This window comes from Malaclemys terrapin, chromosome 1 (assembly GCF_027887155.1).
Source record: "Malaclemys terrapin pileata isolate rMalTer1 chromosome 1, rMalTer1.hap1, whole genome shotgun sequence".
Classification (NCBI taxonomy): domain Eukaryota; kingdom Metazoa; phylum Chordata; order Testudines; family Emydidae; genus Malaclemys; species Malaclemys terrapin.
The window spans coordinates 302,913,825-302,934,764 of NC_071505.1; the positions used below are offsets into that span (position 1 = coordinate 302,913,825).

Genomic DNA, 20,940 nt, shown 5'->3' on the forward strand with positions numbered 1-20,940 from the left:
CAGTCACTGAAAAAATGCCTCTATCCAGTGCCCAGAATTGACAATGTCTTGCCAGAACTTTCCAAAGCCAGAAACTTTACATTTTAATGCGAGGAACACGTTTTAGCACAAGCTTGGATAAAGCGTCCAGCATGCTGACCTTTGCAACACTATTTGGTCTTGCTACAGATAGCTGTGCATGTCATAGTGCATAACCCCAGAATGAGAAGTGTTCCGGAAAAGACTCACCCAACGGCTAGAAAAGCTGCCTGCGGATTAAAATAATTGCAGATGGTAGCCTCACTACAGGTGAAGGGAGCAATGATACAGAAGCTGGATCTGGAGGAGACCATGACAGAAAACTGCAAGCTTTTCTACAGCGATGCAGGTTTAGGAACATAAAACCCAACCCAGAAAAAATGTGACTCAAACAGCTTGAGATAACATAGATTGGACATCTGCTCACAGAAGGGGGAATGAAAGCAGATCCCAAGAAGATCAATGCAGTCAGAGGCTCCAGTGGATGTGAAAAGGGGTACAGGTCTTCATAGGAATGATAAATTTTCTGTCCAAGTTCTGCCTACACCCGGTTGCAGCAGCAGAACCCATACATCAGCTCACAAGACAGATCGTTGAGTGGGACTGGGCTGGTCCCCAAAATCAAGCATTTGACGTGTTGAAACAAAAGATAACAGATGCCCCTGCCCTGAAGTACTACCAGAATAGAGATCAGATATTGTCCAGGAAGATTACTGGTACATGACACCCTGAGCAGGGCATACATACCCAGTATCACCAATCTGAGCATGCAGGATGGAATTACATTTTGAGGACACAGAGCTGTCTCTCCGCCTCATTACATAAGAATGTCGTACCTGGATATTGACAGCTGTCTTAGATGGGCTCGAGTGTGTGTTTACTGGCTGGGAAAGAATACACAACTCCGGTCCTTGACAGAGAGGTATGACACCTGCCAGTTGTGTGATAACTGCCAGCTGAAAGAGACTGTTACCACATGAGCTGCCCTCCAGACCATGGGAATAGGTGGAAATAAACTTATTTACCTTCAAAGGAAAGCAGTACTTGATTACAGTGGACTACTATTCAAATTTTTGGGGATGTCAATGCCCTGCCTGATATAAAAAGCAAGTCAGTGATTGGCAAACTGAAGGCCCACTTTGTGAGATATGCATTCCAGAGTATTCACCAACAACAGACCCCAATTTCCCAGAGAAAAATTCCAGGAATTCCACCACCCCTCCTCCCCAGCGTACACACAGATTAATGATAATGTAGGATCAGCTGTGAAAACAGCTAAGACTATTAAACAAGGTTGTTTCTTGTTGTTAGCATTTTTGGCACACAAGAATACCCCATCACAAGGGTACCAAAACAATCCAGCGCAGCAACTATAGGACAAAGGACCAAAATCCGGATACCAATGAGGGGAGACCTGTTGCAGCCAGAAAGATGGAGATACCACAGAGAGAAGATGGCCAACAATCAGAAAAAACAGGAACCAGAGTATAACAGCTCAGTCATAACCTACAAGCCGTGGAGACCGGCTCTCCTATGAGGATTCAGCCATTAGAAAGACACCAGAAAGAATGGACTAAAGGAATCATGAAGGGGGCAGTGTCATCTAGCTCACATGAGTTGACTACACAAAAGGGACAAGTAATCCAAAGGAACAGGAGGCACTTGCAAGCCAATGGACACCATCCAGGGAAAACCTACAGAAATACAGAGATAATCACAGAACCATCTGGAAGCCAATGTAACAGGGAGGGAAGAAATTCCACAGAGTAGCAGTTTGATGCCAAACACTAGCTAGTTTCTACTGAACATTCGTGAACTGAGATTTTCAAAGGCTTTCGACCAAATTTGGGTAGATTTTCACACAAGAAAAGGCATGTCCCTGATGCCAGAGCAAGTTTGTTTGTTAACATAGTTAAAATAACTTATTTTCCCTAGTCAAATTCTTCAGAACCATTTGCTGAAATAACCCAACAAAATTCAGCCACAGGCAGGTACCTACGATGGAAAATTTCAACCTAAACAGTTAAAGTTTAGCAAAGTTATAAGCAACTGAAAACAGGGTCTTACAAGAAGCAACCTGTTAGTTTTGCTTCTTTCATATATCCTGTTAGGTTCCACTACAGCAGATTAGCAACTTCAGGAATAAGGAAAGAGGCCTGATTACATAGTGCAATCATCACATTAATTCTGTTTATTATCACCTAGATTAGCTAGTTGAGCTGGGACATTTCTAATTTCTGCAGAATTATATTTCTACAATAGACAGTGATATTCGGCCTATAATGAAAACAAAACAAATGTTTTAACTAATTAAACCATCATACTGCACTATTTCCAGTTCTTCACACATACCAGGATTAGTGTTATGCACAGACTAAGATCAAAAGTGTATGATAAAATTAACCATAGGGTATGTTATTTCAACATTACTACTACTGTATTTGAGATTTGATAGTCACCTCACCAAAACCTGCTGCATGGTTGATCACTTATGAAACATTGTGGTTGACAGTAAAGTTAATGTTTTAACTTATTCAATTTTATTTCTCATGTGCAATATCTTACTATGATTCCTGCAAAATTGTGCAAGAAAAGTGAATTTTTATTGGAAATTTTTGTACTACATCACACAAATTCTTAGATTGAAGGTACAGACTAATTTTAGCATGCAATAATTATGAGATATAGGATCATATACTGTAAATCCGTTGGCTGTTTGTTATCAGTGAATGAAGAATGTCATATTTAATCAAGCTAAGTACTCCACAGCCTCTCAATACTGCTCTATGATGCAGTCAGTATAATGTTTTCAATCAACCAAAATAAAAATATTAATCTAAAAGAGGAATATCATTAACATTAAAAATGCAATGAGTCATCCAAAGTAATTTAAACTATTTTCTGCACAAGTCATTATTTAAATTAAATAAGATAAAAGAAAGATCCTTACCAGTAAATGTACATCACCAGATACATTGCCTCTGTTGATCCACAGTGTAGGAGTTTTGTGCCATGCCTTGCAAGCCATAAAACAGTTAGTAGTAAAACCATTAGGGGAAGCTTGTACACTCCAGAACCAAAGGCTTATAGATGCTTCACCCCCTATACAACTCCTATTCTGACTCTTAAGAATGGAAAAGAGAAGTTCAGTGCAGATCTGCAAATGCACTACATTCAAAGAACTCAGTTTAATGGAATCTAATCTTCCTTTCTCTACCATGAACTGCCTCTGCAGATTTTCTCTCTATATAAGACTATTCAGCAATATCACAATCCAGAATGAGGAACAGAGGACCAGCAAGATCAAGCAACAGATTTCCGGAATAAGAATGCTCCTTTCTTGAGAGCTTGACTGTATGAAGCATAGCTTCTTTTTCTTCCCATTTAAAAGAAAGGGTTAGAACTGAGGACTTGCTATGGCAGCCATGTGCACCATGGATGGTCTAGATAATACTTAGTCCTGTCATGAGTGCAGGGGACTGGACTAGATGACCTCTGGAGGTCCCTTCCAGTTCTATGATACCTAGGACCCAGCAAAGCAGAAGGATCAGAAGGTCTGGAACACTACTTGTCTTTTCCCCCCTCTCTGTTCTGAGGCTCAAGCCTTTAAAAAGGTCCTCCTTTCTCAACACCAAACTGCTTTGACTGTCCTCTATGATCCAAGGATTTCTGCTGAAAAGTAAAAATGGAAAACTCAGCCTAGTAGGGCATATCCAGGTGAAAGGCCAATTCTTCTGTCAGCAACATGTTCAGTCTATGAATCTTATCTTCCTCACTCTTGAGATGAAGGCGGTGCCATTTTAAGGATTCCAGTCAGACACAGGGGTCTGCAATAGATACCTTGCTACTCCAAAATGAACACATCTTGAGCCTTTTGTGGATTCAAAATATTGCTGATTGCAACAAGAGCTCAGCTGTGTTAAACCAATTTTTAAGCTAGTAGTTGATTTGTACTTCTTATAAAAATGTTCTTTGTGTAACAGAGTAAACAGAAAACAGAAGAAATACGGGGAAAAGGAAGATTAAAAGTGAAGAATTCTGTGGAGATGGTATTTCTAAGGAAATGTAGGACACAGCGGCTGGATCAGACTAATGTTCCATCTAGTTCAGTAACCCATCTCCGACAACAGCCAGTTCCAGATGATTCAGAATAAGGTGAAAGAAAACCCTAAATGGACTATGGAATAATCTCCCCCCAGGGAAAATTTCTTCCTAGACCTAGGAAGTTAGTGATTGGCTTCTAACCTGAAGAATGAGCATTTATGCCCTTTACAATATTTTATCCCTTCTAATGTAGCTACCAATATTTTTTATTATTTATAAACATATTGGTTTTCACACAACTGAACTCTAGGCATATTTTCAGTTTTAATAGAGAAATCACTAGAGCCAAAGTGTTTCTAAACCTAATTATTTGTACCAGTCATATGTAGAGGCATTAATATCAGGGTGGATAAAATCAATTATTTAAAAAAAAATTAAAAATCCTGATTTAAATAAAAAAAATCTGTTTTTTTGATATAATGCTTTTTGAGGAAAAACCTATCTAAAGATAGTTTTAATTAAGATAAATTATAGCTCAAAGATATCTCATCATGGAATAGGGATTATAAATTCTAATTCTATAGTATGAGACAATATATTCATGTAATGTTTAAGAAAAGTTTTGTAAATGAGTTCCAATAGTTCATGGACTAGGGACCCAATTTTATGGGGTTCCACAGGCTTCTGTATAGATTATTTAGGTTAATCTTTCTATCTACCCAATTGGATTCAGTGCTCAATGTAGAAGATACCATCAGAGATGCTTAGTTTTGCAGTTTTCAAACTGTGGATTTGTCTCTCTAGAGGTAACATGCTTGTTAACAGCAAAAAATGTTTTTTAAATAAATAAATATATAGAGGTGAGAAATAACAGATCTCAACTCTATTGTCCCTCTGCTAATTTGTGTACACAGAGTAAATCCCTTATCTCTCTCTAAAGTGCAAAGTTTCAAAAAGTTCAATGAATAGAAGATTGTTGGGGGCGGAATAGATCTGGACAAGGAGAAGAAGTCTGGCGATAAACGTGAGAAGCAAGGGACATATGCTTGTTTTGTTAAAATATTATATGTTTGCTGTTAAAGAAAAAAATCCAGAATATATAACGTTGTTGTGTTAGTTAAATAAAACAATTTAAATGTCTGTCTGGTGATGATTAGCCTGTTGAATTGGAGATAGTTCACCTCCCAATGACTTCATAAATATCGGCTTCAATTAACTTCGGTAAATGAAATAACCAAACAATCATTCATTTTCTAATATAGCTGTAAAACTAATCTGAAAAGTTTTCAAAATAAATCACTGTTTAAAAATGTATAGTGTGTACCTTCTAAAAATGAAACCTATATCTATCTCTGAGTTGTGAAGAATATGTATTAAGGTTATAACAACCAACAAGAATGCATTTTTATGTAGAAATGCATGATTAAATTGAGTCTTCCTGCCTAGTGATTTAAATCAAATCCACCCTGATTAATATATTCCAATGATTAGGGTGACCATATTTTCTCAAAGGGAAAACTCTCCTTCCTGGAATGTGAGGCCAGCCTGAGACCCCCTGCCACCCACCCGCTCAGGGACAGCCCAGCCTGAACCACTCTCCTGAGCCCTTCCTCCCACGCTGTACCCCGCTGGGGGTCGCACCCCACTTTTTGGCAAAACTGTGCATTTGTCCAGTTGATCAGTTGGCAAGAGCAAACAGGACAAATGTCGAGTTTTGCCAAAAAATGTCAGGACAGCCGGGACAGCACTTAAAAAAGGGATTGTCCCACCCAAAACGGGACGTATGGTCACCCTACCAATGATCTACAAGACATATAGGATTGAGAATAAGATGGTGTTACTGAGATCCAATTATTTAGGGATGTCCAACACTGTATTTTCTGTATATATATTAAAAATTTTGGTATTAATCATTAACAGATAAATGTTCAGAATTGAGCAGCCTTTTATTTGAGCGTCTGAGCATCCTCATCACTGTTTTGAAAAGTGGCCTTAATTCTGAATCTTCGTATATTTATGACTTTGACATCCTTCTTAATTGTCTGGTATAATTTTGATAGCACCTCAGGCACACATCTTTTCTATTTTTATTCCTATCTACCTGACTTGATCTTTTTTTGTGACTGCTAAGAGATGTTCCCGCTGCTAGGCTTTTTTAGTACATTATCGATTTACAGCAGTATACTAATCTATCATGTCACCTTGCTCAAAAAAGTAAGGGTTCAAATGCTTTTAAACCAAGTCTAAGAGAAGAGAGTATGCTATCTTCTATAAACCTTGCAGTTGTTCAAGTAACAAGAATAAAAATTATGAATACATGGGGTCTCAGAACACACAGAAAGACCATTTCTTCAGTGAGGAACCAGACCTAAATATTTCAGAGTGGTAGCCGTGTTAGTCTGTATCAGCAAAAAGAACGAGGAGCACTTGTGGCGCCTTAGAGACTAACAAATTTATTTGAGCATAAGCTTTTGTGGGCTAAAACCCACTTAATTGGATGCATGCAGTGGAAAATACAGTAGGAAGATAGATATATATATATACATACACACACACACACACACACACAGGACATGAAAAAATGGGTGTTGCCATACTAACCATAACGAGAGTAATCAGTTAGGATGGGCTATTATCAGCAGGAGAAAAAAAAACTTTTGTAGTGATAACAGTAGGGGGGAAATTAGCATGGGGAAATAGGTTTTACTTTGTGTAATGACCCATCCACTCCCAGTCTTTATTCAAGCCTAATTTAATGGTGTCCAGTTTGCAAATCAATTCCCATTCTGCACTTTCTCGCTGGAGTTTGTTTTTAAAGTTTTTTTTTGTTGGAGATTGCGACTTTGTAGTCTGTAATCGAGTGACCATGGAGGTTGAATTGTTTAAGAGGGATAAAGGAAATTGGTTTTGGGGCAGTATGGTAGTGGACACATGAAAACCTTCTATCATTTCCAAAAGGTAATTTCTCAGCATGCCATCTAGAAGAAGAACTGTATTCCTTCATACTTCTCACTAACTTCCCTTATTCCTCATCTAAATGCTTCTCCTGTGACACCCCAAAACTATATTGTGCCAGTTTTACACTTTGATATTATCATCAAACTGCAAGAGAATGTGTGACTATAGATTAGAGCTGATCATAAAACAATTTTAGTTCCACAGGCAATTCTGACATTTGAATTTTTTTTCCCCATTCTGAATCAGAAGAGCCAACATTTTGAAATTGACAGAGGATTTTTAACTCAGGACATGTGTTAAAGAAGGAACTAGAGATGTGTTGGCCAATGCCACAATTTATGAACTCAGTTCAGAGTATGAAGAGGGCAACTGTGCAGGCCTGGAGAAACTGACACTATTTGATACAAATCTCTGGCCTCAGGCATATGGAGCGCATGCATACCCACATGTTGAATACACATATGAACCAGCACTCAAAGTGCATTTTCCAATGGGAAACTGTTCCATCAGAAATTTTTCGACCATCTCTAGTGTAGATTCTCAGATTGTGATCTACAACCCCACTACTTATTAGGGGCACAGACCATAAATGGGCTTATAACTAAAGTTGTTCAGCAGATCCAAGATGGTGAAATAGCTCAGAGATAAGTAAATACCCCCAACCTTCGTCTAAAATATATGATCTTTACTTTGAGGGTTTTGTGCATCTCAATTGTTTTTCTATCCAAGCATAGACATGTAGAGTTTGAAAAACCACTACAAAAAATCTCTTCTAGTGTTTCCAGCCCAGGATAATAACTACAGAGTTTTCATATAGCTGGGCAACATCTGGATACTTATCGGAACTGACCTACAAACCTTTTGTGAAGTTTCCAGAATTGTGTGTTCTAATATGGCAGACTACAAATTCTGCAGCTTTTTTTTAATTGAGATTTTAAATTAATTAAATATGAAAATAAGTCATACAGTCAGTACCCATTTACTGTGATATTATACACTGTCACTACATTTTCTAGTTCTCTGTATAACATCAACTTTATATACAATGCATAATAGAAGTTGACAAGAAGGAATTTTGAGATTTTGGCAGCTCGGAAGTGAAACAACACTTTCAGCATGGGGGATGTGCACCAGACCATCTAGAATTGTGAGAGAAACCTGGTAGTTGTATGATTCTAATAAAATGATCAGCAGTGAACGAATTAAAATTAGTATTTAAACTGTCTGCTTTTGGTTTTGGAGTTCACAGATCCCAGAACGATTATTCCAAATTTTCTGCAAACTCCAGTAGGAATTGTTTAATTGATTTATCCTTAACGTTGGCAAGATTATCGTTACAAACATCAGGATTAGATGTCTAATTTTTCTATAAAGGAAAGCTCACATCTCATTGCACAATAGGGAGTGCTTTGTTCCAGCTGGGCCTTGAGTGGGCCTGACTGGTATATAAGGGCAGTCAGCAGCGAACCAGCTGAGCGGCGAACAGCAGAGGCTAACAGCGGGAGTTTGCCTGGGAGCTGTCCGAGAGGAGGTACGCTAAGTGCTGCATTAGGGGGGCTGTGTTGGTGAGTATCTGAGTGTCTGCTGCTGGGACAGTTGGTCAGTTTGACCGTGTGCTTGATTGCTTGCTTGTTGTTTGAAAAGTGTGAATTGGGAGTGCTTTGTTCCAGCTGGGCCTTGAGTGGGCCTGACTGGTATATAAGGGCAGTCAGCAGCGAACCAGCTGAGCGGCGAACAGCAGAGGCTAACAGCGGGAGTTTGCCTGGGAGCTGTCCGAGAGGAGGTACGCTAAGTGCTGCATTAGGGGGGCTGTGTTGGTGAGTATCTGAGTGTCTGCTGCTGGGACAGTTGGTCAGTTTGACCGTGTGCTTGATTGCTTGCTTGTTTGTTTGAAAAGTGTGAATTGGGAGTGCTTTGTTCCAGCTGGGCCTTGAGTGGGCCTGACTGGTATATAAGGGCAGTCAGCAGCGAACCAGCTGAGCGGCGAACAGCAGAGGCTAACAGCGGGAGTTTGCCTGGGAGCTGTCCGAGAGGAGGTACGCTAAGTGCTGCATTAGGGGGGCTGTGTTGGTGAGTATCTGAGTGTCTGCTGCTGGGACAGTTGGTCAGTTTGACCGTGTGCTTGATTGCTTGCTTGTTTGTTTGAAAAGTGTGAATTGGGAGTGCTTTGTTCCAGCTGGGCCTTGAGTGGGCCTGACTGGTATATAAGGGCAGTCAGCAGCGAACCAGCTGAGCGGCGAACAGCAGAGGCTAACAGCGGGAGTTTGCCTGGGAGGTCGCATGGGGAGAGCGCACTGAGGCTTTCATCTGCAGGTTTCTCCGAGTAGTTCCTGCAACAGTTGAGGAAGCTCCTAAGAGGACGGTGATATGGAAGGTGAGCGATCAGCTGTTGTAACCTGCACAGGTTGTGCCATGTTTGTCTTTCTTCCGCAGGACAGAAGCGACTTTGTCTGCACAAAGTGCAAGCTGGTCTCCATATTGGAGGAGAAGGTTCGAGGGCTGGAGAAACAAGTATCAACTCTGCGTTGCATAAGGGAAAATGAAGATTTCCTGGACAGACGTCAGGAGATGCTTCTACGGCCACAATGTTCTGAAGATTCAGAGCAGGCGCAGCAGGGACAGAAGGATTGTGAGGAGGTTTGGCAGCATGTGACCTCCAGAAGAAGAAAGAGGAGCGTCCATGCACCAGCAATGGAGATACAGGTGAGCAATCGTTTCCATGTTCTCTCTACAGGTGCTAATGCGGAGAGTGGACTAGATGGCCCATCTGAGGGAAGGGAGCAGAAGGAGACTCCACCGATTGGAAGGCAAAAGATGCACTGTCCTAGGGATGGGGGTTCCACGACCACCACTCCCAAGAGGAGGAGGAGGGTGGTGGTGGTCGGGGACTCCCTCCTCAGGGGGACTGAGTCATCTATCTGCCGCCCTGACCGGGAAAACCGAGAGGTCTGCTGCTTGCCAGGAGCTAGGATACACGATGTGACGGAGAGACTGCCGAGACTCATCAAGCCCTCGGATCGCTACCCCTTCCTGCTTCTCCACGTGGGCACCAATGATACTGCCAAGAATGACCTTGAGCGGATCACTGCAGACTACGTGGCTCTGGGAAGAAGGATAAAGGAGTTTGAGGCGCAAGTGGTGTTCTCGTCCATCCTCCCTGTGCAAGGAAAAGGCCGGGGTAGAGACCGTCGAATCGTGGAAGTCAACGAATGGCTACGCAGGTGGTGTCGGAGAGAAGGCTTTGGATTCTTCGACCATGGGATGGTGTTCCAAGAAGAAGGAGTGCTAGGCAGAGACGGGCTCCACCTAACGAAGAGAGGGAAGAGCATCTTCGCCAGCAGGCTGGCTAACCTAGTGAGGAGGGCTTTAAACTAGGTTCACCGGGGGAAGGAGACCAAAGCCCTGAGGTAAGTGGGGAAATGGGATCCTGGGAGGAAGCACAAGCAGGAGAGCGCAACAGGGGAGGACTCCTGTCTCATGCTGAGAAAGAGGGACGATCGTTGAGTTATCTTAAGTGCCTATACACAAATGCAAGAAGCCTGGGAAACAAGCAGGGAGAACTGGAAGTCCTGGCACAGTCAGGGAACTATGATGTGATTGGAATAACAGAGACTTGGTGGGATAACTCACATGACTGGAGTACGGTCATGGATGGATATAAACTGTTCAGGAAGGACAGGCAGGGCAGAAAAGGTGGGGGAGTTGCGTTGTATGTAAGAGAGGAGTATGACGGCTCAGAGCTCCGGTATGAAACTGCAGAAAAACCTGAGAGTCTCTGGATAAAGTTGAGAAGTGTGAGCAACAAGGGTGATGTCGTGGTTGGAGTCTGCTATAGACCACCAGACCAGGGGGATGAGGTGGACGAGGCTTTCTTCTGGCAACTAGCAGAAGTTGCTAGATCACAGGCCCTGGTTCTCATGGGAGACTTTAATCACCCTGATATCTGCTGGGAGAGCAATACAGCGGTGCACAGGCAATCCAGGAAATTTTTGGAAAGTGTAGGGGACAATTTCCTGGTGCAAGTGCTGGAGGAACCAACTAGGGGCAAAGCTTTTCTTGACCTGCTGCTCACAAACAGGGAAGAACTAGTAGGGGAAGCAAAAGTGGATGGGAACCTGGGAGGCAGTGACCATGAGATGGTCGAGTTCAGGATCCTGACACAAGGAAGAAAGGAGAGCAGCAGAATACGGACCCTGGACTTCAGAAAAGCAGACTTTGACTCCCTCAGGGAACAGATGGGCAGGATCCCCTGGGAGAATAACATGAAGGGCAAAGGGGTCCAGGAGAGCTGGCTGTATTTTAAAGAATCCTTATTGAGGTTGCAGGAACAAACCATCCCGATGTGTAGAAAGAATAGTAAATATGGCAGGCGACCAGCTTGGCTAAACAGTGAAATCCTTGCTGATCTTAAACGCAAAAAAGAGGCTTATAAGGAGTGGAAGATTGGACAAATGACCAGGGAGGAGTATAAAAATATTGCTCAGGCGTGCAGGAGTGAAATCAGGAAGGCCAAATCACACTTGGAGTTGCAGTTAGCAAGAGATGTTAAGAGTAACAAGAAGGGTTTCTTCAGGTATGTTAGCAACAGGAAGAAAATCAAGGAAAGTGTGGGCCCCTTACTGAATGAGGGAGGCAACCTAGTGACCGAGGATGTGGAAAAAGCTAATGTACTCAATGATTTTTTTGCCTCTGTCTTCACGCACAAGGTCAGCTCCCAGATTGCTGCACTGGGCAGTACAGCATGGGGAGAAGGTGACCAACCCTCTGTAGAGAAAGAAGTGGTTCGGGACTATTTAGAAAAACTGGACGTGCACAAGTCCATGGGGCCGGATGCGCTGCATCCGAGGGTGCTAAAGGAGTTGGCGGGTGAGATTGCAGAGCCATTAGCCATTATTTTTGAAAACTCATGGCGATCGGGGGAGGTCCCAGATGACTGGAAAAAGGCTAATGTAGTGCCCTTCTTTAAAAAAGGGAAGAAGGAGGATCCGGGGAACTACAGGCCAGTCAGCCTCACCTCAGTCCCTGGAAAAATCATGGAGCAGGTCCTCAAGGAATCAATTATGAAACATTTAGAGGAGAGGAAAGTGATCAGGAACAGTCAGCATGGATTCACGAAGGGGAAGTCGTGCCTGACTAACCTAATTGCCTTCTATGATGAGATAACTGGCTCTGTGGATGAGGGGAAAGCAGTGGATGTGTTATTTCTTGACTTTAGCAAAGCTTTTGATACTGTCTCCCACAGTATTCTTGCCACCAAGTTAAAGAAGTATGGGCTGGATGAATGGACTGTAAGGTGGATAGAAAGCTGGCTAGATCGTCGGGCTCAACGGGTAGTGATCAATGGCTCCATGTCTAGTTGGCAGCCGGTTTCAAGTGGAGTGCCCCAAGGGTCGGTCCTGGGGCCGGTTTTGTTTAATATCTTTATTAATGATCTGGAGGATGGTGTGGACTGCACTCTCAGCAAGTTTGCAGATGACACTAAACTAGGAGGCATGGTAGATACACTAGAGGGTAGGGATCGGATACAGAGGGACCTAGACAAATTAGAGGATTGGGCAGAAAAAAACCTGATGAGGTTCAACAAGGACAAGTGCAGAGTCCTGCACTTAGGACGGAAGAATCCCATGCACTGCTACAGACTAGGGACCGAATGGCTAGGTAGCAGTTCTGCTGAAAAGGACCTAGGGGTCACAGTGGATATGAAGCTGGATATGAGTCAACAGTGTGCTCTTGTTGCCAAGAAGGCTAACGGCATTTTGGGCTGTATAAGTAGGGGCATTGCCAGCAGATCGAGGAACGTGATCGTTCCCCTTTATTCGACATTGGTGAGGCCTCATCTGGAATACTGTGTCCAGTTTTGGTCCCCACACTACAAGAAGGATGTGGAAAAATTGGAAAGAGTCCAGCGGAGGGCAACAAAAATGATTAGGGGTCTGGAGCACATGACTTATGAGGAGAGGCTGAGGGAACTGGGATTGTTTAGTCTCCAGAAGAGAAGAATGAGGGGGGATTTGATAGCAGCCTTCAACTACCTGAAGGGGGGTTCCAAAGAGGATGGAGCTCGGCTGTTCTCAGTGGTGGCAGATGACAGAACAAGGAGCAATGGTCTCAAGTTGCAGTGGGGGAGGTCCAGGTTGGATATCAGGAAAAACTATTTCACTAGGAGGGTGGTGAAACACTGGAATGCGTTACCTAGGGAGGTGGTGGAGTCTCCTTCCTTGGAGGTTTTTAAGGCCCGGCTTGACAAAGCCCTGGCTGGGATGATTTAGCTGGGAATTGGTCCTGCTTTGAGCAGGGGGTTGGACTAGATGACCTCTTGAGGTCCCTTCCAACTCTGATATTCTATGATTCTATGATTCTATGAATAGCACTCAGGGCCGGCTCTAGGCACCAGCAAAACAAGCTGGTGCTTGGGGCGGCACATTTTTAGGGGCGGCATGGCCGGCACCAGAATGCCGCCCCTAAAAATGTGCCCCGGCCGCCCTAGCTCACCTCCGCTGATTCGCGCGCCGCGGTGGCTGGGGGTCTCCCCCTCCCTCCCAGGCTCTCAAACCTTGGGGGGGGGGGAGATCCCGAGCGGCCGTTTCACGCGCCGCTGCTCCCCCTCCCTCCCAGGCTTGGGTGCCAGGGAGAGAGGGGGAGAAGCAGTGCCCGCGCCGCGGCCACTCGGAGTCCCCCCCTCCCTCCCTCCCAGGCTCTCAAACCTGGGGGGGGGAGAGACTCCGAGTGGCCACGGCGCGGGCGCCGCTTCTCCCCCTCCCTCGCTCCCTCCTAGGCTTGAGAGCCTGGGGGGAGGAGGCAGGGCTGGGGATTTGGGGAAGGGGCGGAGTTGAGGCGGGGCCAGGGGTGGGGTAATTAAATAAGGGGGTGGGGCGGCCAAAATTGTTTTTGCTTTGGGTGGCAAAAATCCTAGAGCCGGCCCTGATATCACTGCAAGTGTTGACCAATGAATAGATACCACAACCACCTCTGTAGTCAAACATAATATATGAGACAAGATCCTGGACACAAAACAGTGGACTAAAGCAACTTTCATTCCACTAACGTACACAGTCTACTAGGTACTGTGTTTTGTTTCACTGCTAGTGAATATGATTGTTTCGAATTCCAGAAAAATCTACCAGTCACATAGGACATATTTCCTATTATCTATGTACATCACATATACTCTCCTATTCATATAATACACATAGCATGAGAGACATTTATAGTCTCACTGTATATCACAACTTTGTTTTTACAGGTTCATTTTCCAAATGTCATACCAAACGTTAATGGAGTTTAAATGTATCTTACCTTATTTTCATCTGTTAATTTAAATTCTGTATTTTGCACATACATAGCACCTGACTTCTGAGGGACTCAAAGTGCTTAAAAAACAATACCAAAAGTTTTACCATTGTACAAATGGGGAAACTGAGTCTCAAAAAGATTGACATTATGTCACCAAAGAAGAGTCTGGAATAGAATCCAGCTCTGTCTCCCATCCTCATGCCTTAACTACTGCATTTAGACAAACCAGCTAAAAGAATGCTATTTACAGTTTCCACAGAAAATAATAAATATTGCTTTTATCAGAGAACAAAGTAATGTATGTACCATCAATTTGTCGAAAATATTAGCGTGATGGCCTCAGCACAACCATGAAAACCAAAGGACCACTGATATTTCAACTGCAGAACCATTTTAAACTCTGAATTTGCACTTTATAAGAGTAGATGGTTACATTTTGATCAGTCTTGGTCTGTTACCTCTCTCTGAGTTTGGGGTACAAAACAATAAAAAGGCTTGATTTCCCTTGTTTGGAATAGAATATAATTGCAATTTCACATGGTTTCTTTTTGACCCAAACACACATTGTACATTCAAGTATGCGTCAAAGGAAAACAAAATTCAGTGAATCTTTTAAAAAGCTGGTTGAATTTCTGATTGGTAAAGACACAGATGTGGTTTATATTTCATTGAGAACATTTCACAAACCTCTACTCAAGCAGTCCCAAAAGAGGTGCAGTCAAACAAAATCTTTGGCTAAATATATATATATATATATATATATATATATATATATATATATATATATATATATATATATATATACACATACACACACACACACACACACCTCATTGTGTTTTTAATTGGAAAACTATTTTTATATTTGTGAAATAAATTAAGTTATTACCTTATATCCAGGTCCTAACTGATGTATTGCAAATATCTGTGCTGGATTGAGTGCTTCAGTGAACACATATACTGCTCCAAGTTGACCACAAAACACTCTATTTGCATCGGCTGTCTCTGAAGAGCCAAGAAAACATTTATCATAGCTCTGTATAAAAAAGAAGAAATTTTTATGAATTTAAAATACACAGTGGATATTCAAAGAAACAGTTCTGGTTTATTTTTTACCAACAAAACAAACTAGATTATTGAATAAAGTAATATCAAGAAAAGAAAAAAAAACTTTAATTAGTGTAACCCTCTCTGGAGCTGGTTGTTCCTGTCATATTACTCTAAGCCTCAAGAGCAATGGCTACAGAGGCAGAGGACTAAGTTTCCAAGTTTGCCTAGAGTTCAGGGTCAAGATTGAACAAGTTGAAAGCTACTACAAGAACCATTCATAAACCAGAACACCGAGACAAAGGGTTTTGTTTTACTTTCGGTTTTGGCTATTGTTGGTTTTGGCTGTTGTTGGGTGGACCAGAAACGTTGAACTCTGTTCGTGGTTACTGCATTGTTAAAGGATGTCAGCCCATGAGACCAACTACGCAGGAGGCTGAGGAGGTCAGGCTACCAAGAGCCAACCTAATTTTCTATTGGACTCCAGACCAGTGAGCCTCAGGAAGAAACTACCCTTTTAGGGCGAAGACCTCATAAGGAATCCTATGTCTATTTATTTTATTTGTGCTTTTAAGACAGCCAACAATTACAGTGCTGCATCACCCAGTAAAGAACAGATTCTCAACTCACTATCTGCCCAGGTGGGCTTTGGGAGGGAGCAGCGAGGTTTGGGCCCATTGTAAATGCTGGGAGGAGAAGGGTGTAAGATATTGTTATTTTATTATTCTAGTTACTTCTTCTCTTTCCTTATCCCTTATCCTCTGTTCCCTGTACCTAATAAAGTTCCCTCTGCTGTTGTACAGTTACTTTGGAAATAGTGATAATTATTTTATTTTTTGCATATTGGACTACAATCCTAATATATTATCGTTAGTAAACATTTTCCCAAGGGAAAGCCTGCTTGTGTTCCAGGCACATAAGGGGCACTCTTGGTTGGAGGCACCAGGTTCCAAGATAGAGAACTCAGGACCCAGACTCCTAAAGTGAAAAGGGAGAAATCACTCCAAGCAGCAAGGAGAAGGCTTAAGACACGCCTCAGGGCTGGGATTACATTAGTTATTACAAGCATATTTATATTATGACTGATTGCCATGGTTGGTTTTCATTCACATTCTTCTTCCAGTAGTAAAAACAAATGCCAATTCAGCAAGTATCAAGCATTCTCCTACATTTGGACCCAGAATGCATGAAATATTCAAATTTGTCTCCTTTTATTCTAGAATTGCAAATAGGTATTCAGTCATAACTACACACTGTTGTTCAATGAATTAAACAAACAACTTCTTTCTTGCATATTCTTCTTTCTGAGTTAAGAAGGAAAATAATTGTTTATCATACTGAATGGAAACTTGCACAACTGCTAATTGTGGTATGTAACCTATCATTAAAATCAGCTTCTGTACCAGGTGATTGTAAAATAGCTAATGTGACACCAACTTTTTAAAAAGGCTCCAGAGGTGATCCTGGCAATTACAGCCAGTAAGCCTAACTTCAGTACCAGGCAAACTGTTGAAACTATAGTAAAGAACAGAATTGTCAGACACATAGATGAACATGATTTGTTGAGGAAGAGTGAACATGGTTTTTGTAAAGGGAAATCATGCATCACCAATCTACTAGAATTCGCTGAGTGTGTCAACAAGTGTGTGGACAAGGGTGATCTAGTAGACATAGTGTACTTAGATTTTCAGAAAGCCTTTGACAAGGTCCCTCATCGAAGGCTCTTCAGCAAAGTAAGCTGTCATGGGTTAAGAGGGAAGGTCCTCATGGATTAGTAACTGGTTAAAAGATAGGAAACAAAGGGTAAATAAATGGTCAGTTCTCAGAATGGAGAGAGGTAAATAGTGGTGTTCCCCAGGGGTCTGAACAGGGACCAGTACTATGCAAAATATTCATAAAAGATCTGGAAAAAGGGATAAACAGTGAGGCAGCAAAATTTTCAGATGATACAAAACTACTCAAGATAGTTAAGTCCCAGGCAGACTGCAAAGAGCTACAAAAGGATCTCTCAAATCTGAGTGACTGGACAACAAAATGGAAGATGAAATGCAAAGTAATGCATATTGGAAAACATCATTCCAACCATACATATAAAGTGATGGGGTCTCACTTAGCTGTTACCACTCAAGAAAGAGATCTTGAAGTCATTATGGATAGTTCTCTGAAAACGTCCACTCAATGTGCAGCAGCAGTCAAAAAAGTAAACGGAATGTTGGGAATCATTTTGAAAGTGATAGATAACAAGACAGAAAATATCATATTGGCTGTATATAAATCCATGGTACGCCCACACCTTGAATACTGCGTGCAGATGTGGTCACCCCATCTCAAAAAAGATATATTGGAATTGAAAAAGCTTCAGAAAAGGGCAAAAAAATGATTGGGGTATGAGGAGAGATTAAGAAGACTGGGACTTCTCAGCTTGGAAAAGAGATGACTAAGGGGGGATATGATAGAGGTCTATAAAACCATGACTGGTGTGGAGAAAGTAAATAAGGAAGTATTATTTACTCCTTCTCATAACTAAGGCTACATTTTAGTCATGGGTATTTTTAGTTAAAGTCATGGACAGATCATGGGCAGTAAACAATAATTCATGGCACGTGACCTGTCCATGACTTGTACTATATACCCCTGACTAAATCTTGGGGGTGGAGGGGCAGCCCAGGGGTGTCACGGGGGGCAGCCTGGGGGTGCAGAGGGTGGCAGGTGGTTGGCTCAGGTGCACTGCAGGCGCTGGGGGGGGCAGCCTGGAATCCCTACTGGTGCTTGGGCGGGGGAGGGGCTGGCAGGGCTGACAGGCTTCCTACCTAGCTCCGCACCTCCCAGGAAGTGTCGACCTCCCCCTCTCTCAGCTCCTAGGTGGTGGCACAGCCAGATAGCTCTGCGCACTGCCTCCGAGCACCAGCTGGGAACCGCAGCCAATGGGAGTTGCGGGGTGGTATCTGCAAGCAGAGGCAGCACATGGAGCAAGGAGCTGAGGGAGGGAAATGTTGACGCTTCCGGAGAGCCTCCCAAGGTAAGCACCGCCCAGAGCCCTCACCCCCTCCCGTGCCCCAACCCCGAGCCGTGAGCCCCCTCCCACACCCAAACTCCTGCTGCTACTGGGGGAAAGGGGTGCAGTAGCCTGAGACTGCTCCAGCAGCAGCTTTCAGCCGACCCAGAGCCTACCCAAGCTGTTCAGGTGGCACCCGGGCCAGCCATACTGGCTGCTGCAGAAGTCACGGAGGTCCAAGAAAGTCATGGAATCCATGACAAACGTGCAGCCTTACTCATAACACAAGTACTAGGGGTCACCAAATGAAATTAATAGGCAACAGATTTAAAAGAAAGAAAAGAAGGCATTTCTTCACATAATGCAGTCAACCTGTGGAACTCCTTGCCATAGGATGTTGTGAAGTCCAAGACTATAACAGGGTTCAAAAACGAACTAGATAATCTTATGGAGGATAGATCCATCAATGGCTATTACAAGTAACCATTTCCAGTGTTTTTCTGGTGTTTACTGCATGAACACCAATTTCTTCTAAAAAAATCACTAGTGTTTTATCAGAGTTAATTGATTAAAATAAAAAATCAGAAGCCCTGTATACATTGTACAGCATCTAAGATGATGGAGCCACAACCTGACTGTGTCCTCTAGGTGATACAACAATATTAACAGTATCATTTAATAACGGTGGATAAAATAATCCTTTTTTCAATTTAAAATGATTTTATTTACACTATTTTTATTTAAATCAAATAAGTTTATTTTTAAAAAATAAACCTGTTTAAAATTCATATAAAATATGATAACATATGTCAAGGTATAAACTTGCTATATATTCTACAGATTAGAAGAGACCACAAGAGTCATCTAGTCTAATCCCTACCAAGACACAGGATTTGTTGTGTCTAAACCATCCACAACAGTCTCCTTTTGAAAGCCTCCAGCAAAGGCGTTTCCACAACCTCCGGAGGCAGTGTATTCCATTGTCCTACTGTTCTTACAGTTAGGAAGTTTTTCCTGAGAATTAATCTAAATCTGCTATGCTGTAGTTTAAACCCATTGCTTCTTGCCTTGCTCTCTGCAGCAAGAGAGCGCAACTTTTCTCTTTTTTATGACAGCCTTTCAAGTATTTGAAAGCCGCTGTTATGCCCCCTCAATCTCCTCTTTTCCAAACTAAACATACCCAATTCCTTCAGCCTTTGCTCGTATAGCTTGCATTCCATCCCTTTGATCATCTTTGTTGCTCCCCTCTGGATCGTTTCCAGTTTCTTCACATCCTTTCTATACATTAGTGACCAAAATTGGACACAGTACTCTGGCTAAGGCTAGTGCCAAGTACAGCAGTATTATCACCTCCCGTGACTTGCATGCTATGCCTCTCGTTAATGCAACCTAAAATTGCCTTTGCTTTTTTTGCAACAGCATCACATTGCTGACTCATGTTGAAGTTGTAATCCGCCACAACTCCAAGAGCCTCCTCAGCAGTGCAGTTGCCAAACCAGTTATACTCCATTCTATATTTGTGCGTTTGTTTTTTCTTCTCTAAGTGTACCACCTTACATTTGTCTTTGTTGAATTTTATTTTGTGGCTATAGCCCAGTTCTCCAATTTATCAGCATCCCTCTGAATTTTAGCTCCATCCTCCAAAGTATTGGCAACCCTCCCCTGCAGCTTTGTGTCATCTGCAAATTTGAACAGTATGCTCTCTATTCTTACATCTAGGTCATAGAATCATAGAATATCAGGGTTGGAAGGGATCTCAGGAGGTCATCTAGTCCAACCTCCTGCTCAAAGCAGGACCAATCCCCAGACAGATTTTTGCCCCAGATTCCTAAATGGCCCCCTCAAAGATTGAACTCACAACCCTGGGTTTAGCAGGCCAATGCTCAAACCACTGAGCTATCCCTCCCCCCTGCTAGAGATTATCCTTCATTCTCCATTCTTCATTAATAAAAATGTTAAACCACACCAGATCCAGAACTGATCCCCATTTGAGGCCTCCTTCCATTAATAGTTACTCTGTTTGTGGTTGTTTAACCAATTATGTATCCATTTAATGGTAGTTTGCGAAACCTGCATTTCTCCAGCTTACTTATTAGAATGTCATGAGAGACTGTCGAAAGCCTTGATGAAGTCCAGTATATTATGTCCACTGCATTCCTCCTATCCACCAAACCAGTTACCCTGTCAAAGAAGGAAATCAAGCTGGTCTGGTACGATTTGTTCATGGTAAATCCATGCTGGCTGCTAGAGATTATCCTTCATTCTCCAGGTATTTGCAAAATAAATGTTTTATACATTGCTCTAGTAGCTTCCCAGGTATCGAAGTCAGGCTGTCAGGTCTATATTGCCCTGGCGCCTCCTTTTCCCCATTTTAAAGATGGGCACTATGTTAGCCCTTCTCCAGTCTTCTGGGACTTCTCCTTAAGTCAGGTCAACTATAACCACTGCAGTCCACACTATGCTTGGTCGGTGGTACATGTCCTCACCAAGAGCGCTTGCACCGACAGCCCTCAGACCCATGCAGCAACAGGCAATGTAAGCAATGCAGTGTCTACTTAGACAATGCATCGACCTAATTACCTCAG

The 20,940-nt window shown here is 42.6% G+C and overlaps 1 protein-coding gene across 3 annotated transcripts in view; it reads right to left on the minus strand.

Annotated features, from left to right (window-relative positions):
* Nucleotides 1-20,940, minus strand: part of NBEA (neurobeachin) — an 817,568-nt gene that overhangs the window by 604,233 nt on the left and 192,395 nt on the right. For all 3 annotated transcript variants that reach the window (XM_054015304.1, XM_054015305.1, XM_054015303.1), the window contains exon 8: nt 15,203-15,349. In XM_054015304.1, coding sequence (XP_053871279.1) covers nt 15,203-15,349 — 147 coding nt within the window. The remainder of the gene's footprint in view (nt 1-15,202; nt 15,350-20,940) is intronic.